At 33.3% G+C, this 14,831-nt stretch overlaps 1 protein-coding gene across 1 annotated transcript in view; it reads right to left on the minus strand.

Moving 5' to 3' along the window:
• The window catches only part of LOC134846618 (gamma-aminobutyric acid receptor subunit alpha-5-like), a 117,862-nt gene extending 105,214 nt beyond the window's left edge, over window positions 1-12,648 (minus strand). Inside the window, exon 1 of the mRNA XM_063864003.1 lies at window positions 11,579-12,648. Within this exon, the coding sequence (XP_063720073.1) occupies window positions 11,579-11,742 (164 nt within the window). The 5' untranslated portion in view covers window positions 11,743-12,648. The remainder of the gene's footprint in view (window positions 1-11,578) is intronic.
• Between the last annotated feature and the right edge of the window lie 2,183 nt (window positions 12,649-14,831).

Below are 14,831 nucleotides of genomic sequence, written 5' to 3' on the forward strand. Positions count from 1 at the left end.
CAAATAATCATCGGAATGAGTCAAGTGATATATCATAGTAAAGCACTTTCACTCGTGATGCTAATGACCTCAAAAAATATCCAAAAATTTTTCTCAGTGTCGAGAAAATCCTTTTTGAAATGTTTGTTTCAGGTCTAATTTCGAGCGAATAAAGTGAGAGAGCAGGCTTTTTTTGTTTTTCAATCAAGATAGAAAAAAGCATCAGAATCCGTAGAGTGATTAATTTTCGAGCCTTTTTAGTCGTGATTTGAAAATTTGTTTGAAGTTTTTAAGCATCGTCTTGGAAAAAACTATAAACATTCAAAAAAATTTGGCAAAATAATTGAAAGGCAATTTTGATTTTTTTTTGTTTATTTCGTTTTTCGTTGCCGAATTTGCTTTATTCAATGCGACTGTCGAATTGTCTTAATTTTTTGGCTTATGCTAGAATCATTCTGTGCTACTTCCGCAGCACCCGGTTACACTTGTTCATGATTAAATTCATTTTCATTTCAGCATCTTGGAAATACTTTAAATTTGAATCATTCAATAAGCTTAAAACTGGTTTGCCGATTTTTTTTCTGAAAAAAAAACACTAAGGAGCTAAGGAGCACAAAACTCAGAGACAAACCTGTCTAGCAACTGATACAAGTCGCCTAATTTCAGTCGAAAAAGTACAGTTTTGTGAATAAAACTCCATAGTAAGAAGCAATTTTAAGTCGACAACAAATTCGAAACTTTCTCAGATAATTTTTTCGAGCAATTAAATAAGACTCCGGTTCAATGTCAATTGTGTTTTCTTTTGTGTTTTCGAAGTGCAGCTTCGACTCTGTGTTTGATACGGAGCAAGTATATGAATAAATCTTTATTTTGAAAGTCGCGATGGCCAAAACATACCAGTTTTTGGACGAGCAAAGTGACGCAAACCTAAGCTGGGTCGAGCAACAATTGGTAGTTTTTTACTTCAAGAAAAACGAAACAAACCGAATTTTTGTTGAAAAATTGAAATATACCAAATTTTGTTGGAGGCAGTCAATTAATAAGCCGAGCACCTACCTTAACCCGGGCATTCATTAAAACGGTTAGGCGATTATTGGTCAAAAGCAACGATTCATAGCATTTTTAAAAGACAAAAACTTTTACCAAGCAATAAATTACATCCAACGACAAAGATCATTACAATTGAATATTAATTTGATGATTGAAAAATGAAACCATGCAAAATGAAAAAAAAACGTTTTTTGGTGTTTTTGGGAAGCTTAATTAACCAGCGAGCAGCTAATGAATAAACTTAGCGCCGGTCTTTAAAAAATACCAAATTTTAATTAAATAGGAGCAACGGTAACCACTTAATTGCCTTGTTTTTTAGATGAAAATGGGATTTGCTTAACTCACTATTTATAAATTTATGCAATTTCATCAAAAATACCAAAATAGATACCGAAATGAAAAAAAACTGCAAAGCAAAATATTGAAATCAGCAAAAAGAGAAAAAATTGCCACTATAAAGTGCCAAAAAGATAACGCCAAAAAGGCAAAAATTAAAAAAAAAAACAATCATGATTGATTTGCTCAAACATTATTAGGCAAACATTTTATGAAACAACTGGCAGTGCTTTTCATTCAAGTTTGATGCTATACGTTGCGACCATTGAAAATGGGGAGGAGCTTTGTATTTGGGTGTGTTTCAGTTTTTTTTGTTTTCCACGCAAAGTCAGGTATCACAAATAATGAACCGACTGGGTTGAATAATATATCATATTAAAGCCCTTTATATTGTGATTCAAACCACATTAAAAAATTATAAAATTTTTCTCCCAGTGTCGAGAAAAACCGGTTTGAAATTTTTATTTTTTCGTCTTATTTCGAGCGAATAAGACGAGCGAGCAGTCTTATTTAATCTGCCTAAAAGCTTACAATAGCTTAATTTGAAACGTAGGAGTTTAGCTTTACTTGAGAATTGTTCGTTTATTTTTAGTACTGAGCTTACGTTTTTTGAATTAAAATTTTTTTAATGGCTTTTTTAGTAATTTTTTCCATAAAAAAATTGTTTTTCCAGCTTACTTTAGTATGGTTGTCGAATATTAATTTTTGCAAACTTTATTTTTGTCCTCATTTTCTTCTGCTCCCGGTCAAAAATTTTCTATCTAATAGTTGCGGATTGCTTAGAACAGTCGCACGCTGTGAGTTTTTGCTTTTTGTAAACGCTACGAGTTGTCAGTTGTCACTTGCATGGATCTGCTGCTATCAATAGACAATTAATTATTATTTTAGTCGATGGGAAAGATTCCCTATTTTTGCTCACATTTTTAGGATCAAGCAGTTTTGCTTTCTGAGCTTACTTAAACCGCTAAACCAAAAAAGCCAGATTGGAAAGAAATGTGTGTTTTTAAGCAAATTTTGATTTTACTGGCGCTAAATTCGCATTAGGAAAAACTACAGGACTGATGGGGGTTATATTTATAATAAATGTTTTGTGTAGATTTTTTTTATAAAACTCAATTGGAATGCATTTTGAGTAAAGTGTTTAAGAAATAAACTGAAGTTGAAGCATGATTATAAAGCATGTTTTTCTCGACAGTGAGAATATTGTTTCAAAATTTTTAACATCGTTTGAATCAGGACTGAAAGAAATTTTATATGATATATCATTCAAATCATTTTGATAAATATTTGCGCTACCCGATTTTGCTTGTAAAACGAAAAAACTACAAAACACTTGATTAAAAAGTTACTCTACATTTCAACGGTCGGAACAAAAAGCTTGGGAATATTTAAAGCATATTGATTGGGTGAAATTTTCTGCTATTCCGACATACTGTGAAGAAAATTGTCGCACAATTTTTATTGGATATTGCATTTTTTGTTGATGATTTTGCTAAAAATTCAATTACAAACTTATTTCTAAAAAAGAAATAAAAAACTAAAACATTTGAATGCTAAATTCCTCGCCAATTTCAATGTTAGGAACAATAACAACCGGCAAAGATTTAATCAAACATAAAATCTCTAGAAAAGTATCGGGTTATGGAGCAAGTTGTGATGATTCATGTTACGATTGAAAGCATGTGACTAAAAATTTTTGTTATGATTTTTTTTTAATATGAATGTTTTATCATAAGCTTGGTTTTTGATATAAATAATGTGTGATAATGACAACCTAATGAAATTTTTTTATTTGAAGTTAGGAAACCAACAAAGATTAAAAAAAACTGGCATTCGTATTTAATGCTTTTCGACTAAAAAGTAATTAATATGCTAGTTAACCAGAATATTCCGATCTCTGTAGAAGTACTTTTAAAAAACCTTCATTGTCGTTGATTTGACTGTTCAATGACCTTCCTAGTGTGAATTATATAAGATTTGGAAAATCAATGAAACTTATACTATGCAAGAAAAAATTAAAATATAAAACAGACACCCATTAATTGAATATGTAGCAAAAAAATGCAATCACGATTAAAAATCCAGTTATCAGAATAGTTTTTGTTCAGTTCACTTTTTTATGCGGAAAAGTTTCTCTGGTATTTTTAATTGTCTATGAGGAAAGATAAAAGTAAACTTTAATCCTTTAAAAAGATTTCAATTACAAAAACCACATCAAACTAATTGAGACTAAAAACATTGAAACATCTTACGAGTTTGAGTCGCTTAAAAAAGGCTTTAAGATGGCATCAATTCAAGCGTTCTTTTCTTTGAGGTACTTTCAGATAATTGAACAAAAGTAGTCATATGCGTTTTATCTGGTGATGGTTTGAGCAACATTTCTGAACCAATGTAAAGCATTACCTAATTTGCAATAATTGATTGAGAATATATTATAAAGACAGTTTTTTGGTTTTATAAAATGAACATTACATCAGAATTATATTTAATTATTGTGATTTTACATCCAGAAAGTTTTCTGAATAAAAAAATATTCTCTTAAGTTAGAATTTGTTCAAAGTTTCATTGCAAACAACAAAAATAAGCCTAATTAAGTTGTTTATGGTACTATTTTGAGATATCCATTTTGGTGATATACCCTAAAGTTTTTCTAAAGACGCCGTTGGCGCCAATAAATACTAACTTTGAGTTTTTTTTGTCAAAATGATCCAAAATGTGCCTAAAAACGCCTTTTTTGGCCTGTTTTAACAAAATTTTGCCTACAACGCAGAAATTTTGGCTATAACAGGGTGTTTTTACTGCTTTGGGGAACTCGAAAATCAATTTGATCAATTTTTTTAAAAAAAAAGTCGACAACATTTTTTATTGTTTTTTGAAAATCCCCCTCAAGAAAATCCTAGATCCGCCCCTAGAAGGCATCGTCTGTTTTTTTTATAATTCTTGCCGCCACTTAAAGTCGTTGGTAGGCCTATCACACATGCCAACATGGCAATTTTTTTGAGTTCCTCAAAATGAGTTTTTGCTGCGAATGATCTTACTATATGCATTTTTCTTATTATTTCTAAAAAACTGTCAGTGAGCTAACATTTTTGAAATATTTGTATTAACCCCTGTAGAATAACTGTTTGGCTGACTCAACAATAGTAAGAGTTTTTCAAAAATATCAATTTGGCTGACTCAAAAATAGTAAGAGTTTTTTTTTTCAAAATTGGGGAGGGCCTGCGCCCCTCCCCAATGTGGAGAAAAACCCCTTGAGCTTAATGACGAATATAGTTCAAAAGTTCATTTGCGAGGCAGAAAAGACCAAGTGTAACACTAGTGGCCCACAACCTCTTTTTTCGGAAATCAGCTGATTAAATTTTTTGTTCGAAAAAATAATGCCCGTCGAATCTGTCCGATCCGTTTTTTTTCCTCCGTTCATCCGTGCATCTGGTCATCAGCATTGGTAAATTTCAATCATACTCTTAAGCATAGACCATAAAAAATTTACATCATAAAAAAGTTGATATTTGTTCAGCTGTTGAATCGATTCAACGGCTGATAAACTTTTGATCATTTTCTTGAAACAAAAGCGACGCAGATTTCTTAGATGAAGTAGATTTCTTAATACAGAACCAGCAGAGTTCTTCAATATAGTTTTGTGAAGGCAGTGCTAGCTGGAAATTTTTCATCCAATTTCAAAATTTATTCTGGAGCCCTCATTATTTATTCCCTTTAAGCAGGTTACAGGCTGAAATTAAAAGCATCAACAAAAAGGAGGCAGGCTTAAACGCACTCACCTCTCCGATTGAGTTAAGTCTGCGAGAAACAAGCCATCAAATTTCATTAATCAATCCCGATCGAGTCTCAAGGGGGCCCTATGTATTGACGGGGACTATTATCATCGAAAGGCCGAAAGGCCGAATGGCCGAAAATTTTCGACCAACCTACTTCAATGTTTGAATAGTAAATTCTGTCTGGTTAACACAATTAATTCATTTGGTCTTTCGTTCAAGAAGGTTTCCCTAAATTAAATGCAAATTGCATTTCAGCATGGTCTGGCTGCTATTATACCGTCAGCAATCTACCCCGGATGCCCGCTGACAGTCCAACAAAAAGAGACTAGTCTTAAACAAGTTGACTACGACAGACGTTTTTTGATTTCATGTTTACGGTACTTAGGTTCAAGTGATTTTGGGGGCGCGTATGATTCACGGTTTCAAATCATTGGTTTACTAAGTATGGTGTATATTTTGAATCAGCTGTCTTAGTTTCAGAACTGTTCGAGAAACTGGAATTGGTTACAATTTGAAGAATTTTGACCTGAAGTTTTTCAGAAACACGAGTTTTTCAGAAACATGAGACTTTGTCAACCGATCCAAAAACGAGCAGATAGCTACATATAAAACAGTTTTAGGTTTTTAAAAACCGTTTTTTTTAAAATTCTTTAGCTTTTAATTTAGGAAAGAACATGAACAAGTCTAAAATTTTTTGCTAATGAGAAAAAAAACAATCATTTCTGGTTTATAATTTTTTTTGCTTATATACCGGACTCACAAAATTGGTGGCATACAACTTCCCATACATTTAAAAAACTTTATGAATATCTATGACACGCATTTTATCCAGTTGAGAAATGTATGGCTAGTCATTGCATGGAATTGTAAGAATAGCATTTTTCCATGAACTCGCTGATTTTTTTTTAATTTGAATGATTGCTCCGACCATTGAAAATGGGGAAAAACATCTTTTGTCTTCAAGTGTATTGTAGTTTTTTTCACGCAAAATCAAATACCATAAAATCATTGCAAAGTATCGAGTGATATATCATTTTAAAGCTTTTCAATCGTGGTAGGATATTTAAAAAAATTGAAAAGTTTCCCCTTTTCGATCACAAACACCTTGTATAATAATTACCCACAAATTACATTTAAAATTTGGCTTCCACTGAATGCAAAAAAAACACATTGATTTTTTTTTTTGAAAATCTGAGCAATAAGACTACGTTCTCCAAATTTTTTGACGTTTTCGATTTAGAAAAAATATAATCTTGCTTGCAATTTTGTTGAAGAAATTGTTTTTGGTACAGAATTGATTTCGCGACAAAAAAGGATCAATATGTTTGGGACTTTTTCAACTTTTCAAAATCCTAAAAATTTCATCACGAGGCCAAACTGTGCATTTTGTGAATAGTGAGCGGATTCCGCAACAGGCAAAAATTAGATTTATCGCGGAATCCGCAACTTTGCTTTTTTCTTTGATCTTTTCTGCTGTTTTGGATTCCTCGCACAAATAGCTAAAACACCGTATTGCTCAAAATGCTCCAAGAACGGGCAGCTTTGCGGAATCCGCAAAGAATTATGTGGAATCCAGAATTAGTTTGTGGAATCCATGAGCAAATAATAGTATATGTATTTAGTAAACTTAAGCTGTCGCGGAACCCGCAACTGTAATTGGAATCTGCAAATTGTAAGCGGAATCCGCAAATTGTAAGCTGAATCCGCATAAATATGCAGAATCTACTTACATTTGCGAAATCCGGAAAATTTACCTATATTCGCTCGTTGCGGAATCCGCAACAAAATCAATATGCCGACAAAAGCAACAAAATCAATATGTTAGAGGTATTTGTACGCGGAATCCACTGAAGTTTTGTAATTGGAATCCACTTACATTTTAAAACATATTTAAAGACTTGTCTCTGGAATCCAGGAACATACAGACACAAAGATGTGCGCCTATTCAGTGCAAAGTTTGGCCTCGTAATGTTTGTATTAGTTTCAAATAGTATGGGTATGACAAGTATTTTTTCACAGACAAACTGTATGGAGCCGTATGACCAGACACATTGAACACATGTAACTGAAAAGTATCAATAATCAGCTTCATAAAGTTTGCTTAACATTAATTTTGCATAAAGTTTCAAGTTAGTCATCAAATAAAGAAATTTTAAATTCAATGCTATATAAGTTTGGCTAGAGAATCAAAAACCTCATGGGATTGTCACGGGATCAAAAATGTTCAAATCGTTTTGAAATCTGTGTCAACTGAGATGAAAGTGTAAAGATGAAACAACGTCAACCTTTCTCGAAAAATTTTTCAGATGTCTTATACAAACTCTGGCGCTAATTAAGTATTATGTCTGTACCGATGAAAGATATAATAAATTTTGGTTTAGATATGTAAACAACTTAGACAGTTGTTTTCTCTATGATATTTTTTCACCTCAAATGATGTTCCATTACCGCAATTTTACATCAGGTTTTTTTCTGACTTAAAAATTAACTGAAAAGTATAAAAACTAAAATTCTTTTTGATGAATGGGATCTTTATCAAGTTTTAATTTCAAGTTAAGGGTATTGCATGCAGTATATTCCTTGAATTTGTAGATTTTTTTTGTGTTTTTTTGGTTAACAAGAAACAATATCTCAATTCTAAGTACCTCATAATTGATTGAGAGAGCGATAAAATTGAAATTTCATTATTCAATTTTTTTGTACATTTCAATTTTTCATAACATCAAAAATAACGTCGATTATTTTAAGCAAAAATTGCGTTTCTTGCGGCGCGCACCCCCCCCCCCCCCCTTTAAAACTCGTGGAGGGGACATACGACCTACCGCCCCACCTAAATTCGCCCCTGAAATAACCCTTTCAGCACAAAGGGGGTAATTAATAAGTAGATTAGTTTAATCAAATTTTCGACAAAACAAAATGCAAAAAAATTCGAACTTTAAACACAACGCTCTAGTGCATTTATTGCATTTTTGTGAAAATTCTTTAGACGATACCATGAAAAAAGCGATTGTTTAAAAGATCTTAACTCGAAACACTTAAAAGGATGTATAAACCTATACGACAAAAACACGGTTAAAGGACACTTAAAACCTAGGATAACTGATCCGGCCATTTATTTGTTCCCAAAACTTGCATAAACATATGAACCATTCAGCTAAAAAAAATCAGAACATTTTTAGAAGAACTTTTCCGATTTTTTTCCCATTTTTTGTTCATTTTTCGAAGACAACTTTTGTCAGTTTTGTCTAATCTACTAGTGTTTTGTTTCACGTGTTTTTACTCAAGACGCACTAAAGTGACGCTAATTTGAATAGAAAAAAGAAGAAAAAACTTTTTTGTACTTTTCAATTTTTTGAGATCGGAAAAATGTGGGCTACTTGCACAGCGCCCGGCTATCCTCGTTTGGAATATGAACAGGACTGCGAGGGCTTAAAGATTATACAAACTCCCCTATACAAAACGACATATTCAATTTCAGGAGATAGTTTGAGCATCAATCCACACAATCGAATATTAGCCGTGTGATAGAAAACGTTTTGTTTATAGTCTGCAAAAAATGGAAGTTATTTCCGACTTTGTGTAAAAAAAGCTATTTCTGAGTGAAAACGGTTTCAAATCTCTGAGTTATTAGATGAAATGGTATTGTGTTTTTGTCCTTTAATTAGCGGAAGTAAACTTTTGCCGCTAGTGATTTAGAAAAACTAAAACGACTTCTGAAAATGGTAGATGCACGCAATTTTTGCGCCATTTCCTTTTTCTTCATCGGAGGATGAAATGAGAGCTGAACTTGGAATGTGAAATTGAAAACTGTATTTCAAAGTTAATGCGAACTGATAACAGATAAGAATGAACAAATTAAACATTTAAAAACGTAAATATCTGAAATCACACCCCAAAACCGTAATTCTACCCATGCGAACTTTTTTCATTGCTTTTTTGGAAGCGAATCACCGCTGAACAACAAAGATCTTCGCAGCAACATGAAACCATTTATTGAATCCAGAATCCTTTCAATTCTTGTTATTTTTTTGGTTATACCCTCCTCAATAATGAAAACAGGAATTGCAAAATTTTGTGACATGTTTTCAATAATAGTTTTAAAAAAAGAAATTAAAAATAAGGATTGAATTAAAAGATAACGAGAAAAAAACAAGACTGCTCGTATATCAAGGCTAAGCCCTGACTGTTCCGATTACCCCTCAATCTATATCGCATAGTTTTTGGTGAATTAAAAGTATGAAACACTATAAATTTTAGATCAACTGTTAAAATTAATAAAACCGATTAGCTAGCCTCAATTCAATTTAGAAAGGTTTTGTTGCGCGAGATAGTTGACCACGCATAAATAAACCGCGTTACGCTTTCAGGATTATGGATAAAATCTACAAAGAGCGCATAAATTAGTCCAAAGCATGGCCAAATTGGCAATTTTCAAACTCCCAAAACATTGCACAAAATTATCGGAGGTAAAATTATTGTTCCGACTTTCGATACGAAAGTAACCGAATATTTGTGCTCGGGGTGGGTTTTTTCTTCAGACAAATTTCGACTTTTTAACTAGCCAATTTTGACGGACTTTTTTTATATCATTCGAAAAGCTTAAATTTGAAAAAATATTTTACCTGTGATCATTTTTCGTACCATTTTGGCCAATTTGGCCAATTAACGCGCGATATATTTCGCCCTATTAACGCGTAAGCGGAGATTTAATCCGTCTTAGAAATCGTTCCAAATTGGTCGAAAGAAGCTTATTTGAAACAAATTATTTGTTACAAGGAGCGAAATCTATCCTTTTGTACTTTATATGACGTGTGGGGGGATGATTTCCTCAAAAATCTCCAAATTCAGAAAAAAAAATCATTTTTTTAAACTTAAATTTAGTTTTTTTAAAGGTTATTACTGATCCATGAACCATAAAAGGCAATCGGAACAATCAGAGTTTTGCTCTAAACGTTTATAGAGCGTGTGGGGTGATAATTTTACAAAACATGGCGTGTGGGGGATGATTTTCACAAAAAATGGCGTGTGGGGGGATGATTTTCACAAAAAAAAATCTCAAATTTTAGGGGAGTTTTTTTTATTACATTTAATTTTTCTATGTTATTTCTGCTCCATAAACTTTAAAAGGCAGTCAGAACATTCAGGGCTTTGCCCTGATACGAGCAGTCTTGTTATCTTTTTAAATTTGATTTTAGAGAATTGATATCTTCAATGGGCATAATTTTTTTTGTTAAAAGCTATTATTTCGAGTACCGAAAATTGACTGAATAAAAAAATCAAACCAAGCATAATTATTCCAATTTCTTCGAAAGTCGGAACAAAAACAACAAGACTGCTCGTATATCAGGGCAAAGCCCTGAATGTTCCGACTGCCCCTTATTCCATATCGAACCTTTCTTGGGAAAGTAAAATTTGGAAAAACTACATTTTGCAGAATATCAAAGATCAACTTTGAAAATTTAAGTCCTACGAAACTAATACGACCGATTAGCTAGCCTCAATTCAATTTGGAACCATTTCCTTGTAGAATATTATTCGCCACGCATAAGTATTTTGCTTACGCTTCCAGGATTATGGATAAAACCAAGAATTGTGCGCATAAATTAGTCCAAATCATGGCCAAATTGGCAATTTTCAAACTTTTAAAATTTTGCAAAAAATGATCGGATATATTCGATAAAATTGCCTAATTTAGCTTAAATTTCAAAAAATATTTCACCTGTAATCATTTTTCAAAAAGTTATGGGAGTTTAAAGATTGCCATTGTGGCCATTTTAGCCAATTTGGGACAATTAACGCGCGATATATTTCGCGAAATTAACGCGTAAGCGGAGATTTAATCCGTCTTAGAAATTGTTCCAAATTGGTTTACAGAAGCTTATATGCCATAATTGATTAGTTAATAGGAGCAAAATTTATCACTTTCCACTTAATATGGCGTGTGGGGAGATGTTTTTACAAAAAATCCCAAATTTAAATTAAAAATTTTTAATTTATTTTTTTTACATATATAAATTTTCATGTTATTACTGCTCCATAGACCTTAAAAGGCAGTCGAAACATTCAGGTCTTCGCCCTGATACGAGAAGTTTTGTTTTAATTTGATTTTAGCGAGTCGATATCTTCAATAAGGCATTAAAAGTTTTTGTTTAAAATATTATTTCGATCGCCGAAAATTGACTGAATAATAAAAAAAACACACCAAGCATACATATTCCATTTTCTTCGAAAGTTGGAACAATTAATAAGAAATTACCACAGTTGCCCGAGCAAAATTAAGCAATTTGATCTGAAATAATCTAAAAATGGCTTCTTTTATCTCTTTGTTTATTGCTTTTCTTCTAGTGTCTTCGAACAAATATTGAATTCAAATGACTTCCGATTGTCGAGAAAAGTGGAAACTTTCTAATTTTACAAATACAAAACATGGAGCTTACTCATTGCTGTCAAAGAAATTGTCGTCATCGATCTGATTACTGATGTCGTCAGAAGTATCAACCTCTCGCTCGGTTCTGCTTCCCGACTGCATCGAAGTAGCGGGATCCCACAACACCGAAATGCTCATTAGTCCGAAGAAGCACAAGGAAGAAACTGAATGCATGTCGTTTAAACAATTTCCGTCTATCGGTTGTCTTTAATATACAGTTAATAACTGGTTTGCAAGTGATTCCAACAGATTAGCTCAATTCCCTACAAAAGAGGAGGGCTTGTTTAAATCCCACACCTGCTTTTGTTTATAAGTGGGTTGAACTTGAATGTTAACTCAACGGGTTTCGATAGATAGGGTAAAATTTAGGCTGGTTTAACAGTTGAATAAATAGTTCTCAGCACATGGTATCAATTTAACCGTGTCAAACTTTGTATGAGATACGGATTGCAGGGTACTGCCAGCAATCGAAGAGCGGTCGAAATGTTTGTATTTTTTTATGTGGTGATAATTACAATTCGATTTGATTGAAATGGGAAAATCAGAAAATGAAATGGAGGAAAAGTAATTTAAAAAAAATAATACTTGATTGTTAACCCAAGATAATCAGCCACAAAACGTATCATTTGCAATCAAAAATGAGATTAAAACAGTTCCTTGATCGTCCCTCCTTGAACCTAGGATTCCAATTTGTCGATTAATTTGCTTTAGAAAGCAGGAAACTTTGAATAATTTGAAAAATTTGCAAAATGAACTGTTAATTTTAAGGTTTAGCCTCAAAATTTTAACAAAAACAGGAAATAAGATAAAATTCTAGTGGTATTTTCGGCACAATTATTTACAATTTTTCATTGGTTACAAAAAAGAGCAAATGTACTCTTTTGATAAACCGCTTCAAATCCTGCCTTGTGTCAAACAGTTTTCTTGTGGGATACCTGATAATTATTTTGTGGGCATTAAGGCACCAATAGGGAATTGGCACTTGGAGCCGTTCACTCCAACCCAATTTTATTCATTTTGCTCTACCAATGTCACTGCTTTTGAACTAACGGAACTTGAAAGGTTTCCCAGTTGGCGTGATTAGCCATCCGGCTCGAATTAAAATGCGATTTGAATATTTATGCCACATTAATGACAAATGAACTCGACAAACTCACTAAAAATGCCAAAAATACCAAGATTTGAATAAAAATTAGCTTTATTTACTGGCTTTTTTTCTTGAAGCGCACTGCCAAAGTACGAAAATAACTGATACTGAGGTCATAATAATTTCTATAGACACTCGCAAAGTGTAACAATTTCAAGAGGTTTTCAAGATACACATAACAAAAATTATGGATCAATTCCTAAACATGTTCCTAAACATGGAAAAAATTGCCAATCATGCTCATTGAGTACTTGAAAAACAAAATCAGTTCTTCTTGTAAAAATAAACGTAAATCCGATCAATTTACAAACATTTCCGACACATTTTTCATGTATCAATTTTCAAAGAGATTTTCAGAGCATCAATACATTAAAGTCAGGGGCGGATCTAGGATTTTCTCGAGAGGGGGGGGGGGGGCGGATTTTCAAAAATTTTGTCGACCTTTTTTTTTTAGATTGATCGAATTGATTTTCCGAGCTCTCCCAAAGCACTAAAAAGACCCTGTTTTGGTAAAACTTTCTGCGCCGCAGGCAAAATTTTGAAAAACAGGCCAAAAAAGGCGTTTATAGGCACTTTTTAGAAAATTTTGACCAAAAAAATTGCGTTTTTTGGCGCGCGCTCCCCCTCAAACTAAGTATATATTGGCGCGAAAGGCGCCTTTAGAAAATTATTAGAGTCCGTCACCGAATATGGATATCTCAAAATAGTACAAAGGGGGACCCTTTGGGTCGGCAGGGGGTCGAATCCCTGAGGGGGGGGGGGGGGGGCGTCTGCCCCCCCCCCCCTAAATCCGCCCCTGATTAAAGTAGTATTAGAAGAACAATTGCACTCAATTTGAGTAAGTATCACACGAATACAGTTGCTTGAGAATTGAAAAAAAAATCATTTTTAGACGAACGTTTTTGATGAGAAAAATACACAATGATAGTTTCCATGATCAAAAAATAATCTATAGTTCAAGCAAACCAAACACAACAACAAAAGAAGATACAATGGCGCTTCTATTATCAGTTTTGTTGTTATACCATTCACACACCGAGGCAGCGAGGCCAATACCGACCAATTCAGAGCCTTCGTGAATAATTGATGTATTGGTAAGAGGAGAAATCAAACGTTATTTGGCTGCACACCTGGGAGTGAAGACTGCTCTTTTCACCTTCCATCTTTTTGATGTCGCAAACGGTCGTTAACTTACCAACCAGGGGCGGATTTAGGAACGGGGGTGTCCTCCATTAGAAATTCGACACCACCCCCCAAAAGACTTGATTTCTTCAAGTTTTTTTTCGCCTTTTTGAAGTTAGAAAAAGCCGTTAACATACTAAGAGCGAGACTTATATTTCATGCAGACTTATATTACTCCTTTAGGACTCATAAAATGAAAGAACCCTGTTAATTTCAAGTTAACTACCAAAATATCTGGATTTTACGAAATTGTCGTGGCTTCTGATTACAACCCACGCCATAGCGTATTTACACGAGAATGCACAACATGCCCGAAGAGTTTTCGTAGTTATTTTCCAAGCGGGCTATTATAATAAGGTGCTATTGATTGCAGTTTTTTAGTTTTCGCAACAGAAAACAAACTCAGAGCCTTGAAAGTTAAATAAAAGCTTTGAAGAATAGAATTAAGGGTTTATCCAGTTGTTTGTAAAACCAATCATGCTTAAGTTATCTAGAAGGTGGTTGAAAGAGACTCACATATACCGGACTTCAATCATTTTATTTATTGTCAGTTGTTATGACACCATTTTGACAGTAGTGTTATTAGATTGACACAAATCAGGTTTCCAAGCGCCGAAGGGAGAAATAAAGCTAAACAGGGGCTTCTTGTACATAAAAGTTGCAATGAAAACATTGAGCTTGCCAGATAACTGACGAAAACTATTTTTCACCTTCTCGTTAAGTTTTTCGACACTCTTAGCTCATGTTTTTAGAGTTATAAATTGAAACAAGGAAAACCATTTGCTGTGTAAATAGCACAGAAAATTCTGATTGCCATAAAGAATACTTCATGAAAACAAAGTATAATCGACATTAGTTTGCCTCGAAAAACCCAAAAAAAGGAGGGCTTAACTTCAATTATAAGAATTACACTAGTGTGGGCTCATTAAATATC

Source organism: Symsagittifera roscoffensis, chromosome 5, assembly GCF_963678635.1.
Source record: "Symsagittifera roscoffensis chromosome 5, txSymRosc1.1, whole genome shotgun sequence".
Classification (NCBI taxonomy): Eukaryota; Metazoa; Xenacoelomorpha; order Acoela; family Convolutidae; genus Symsagittifera; species Symsagittifera roscoffensis.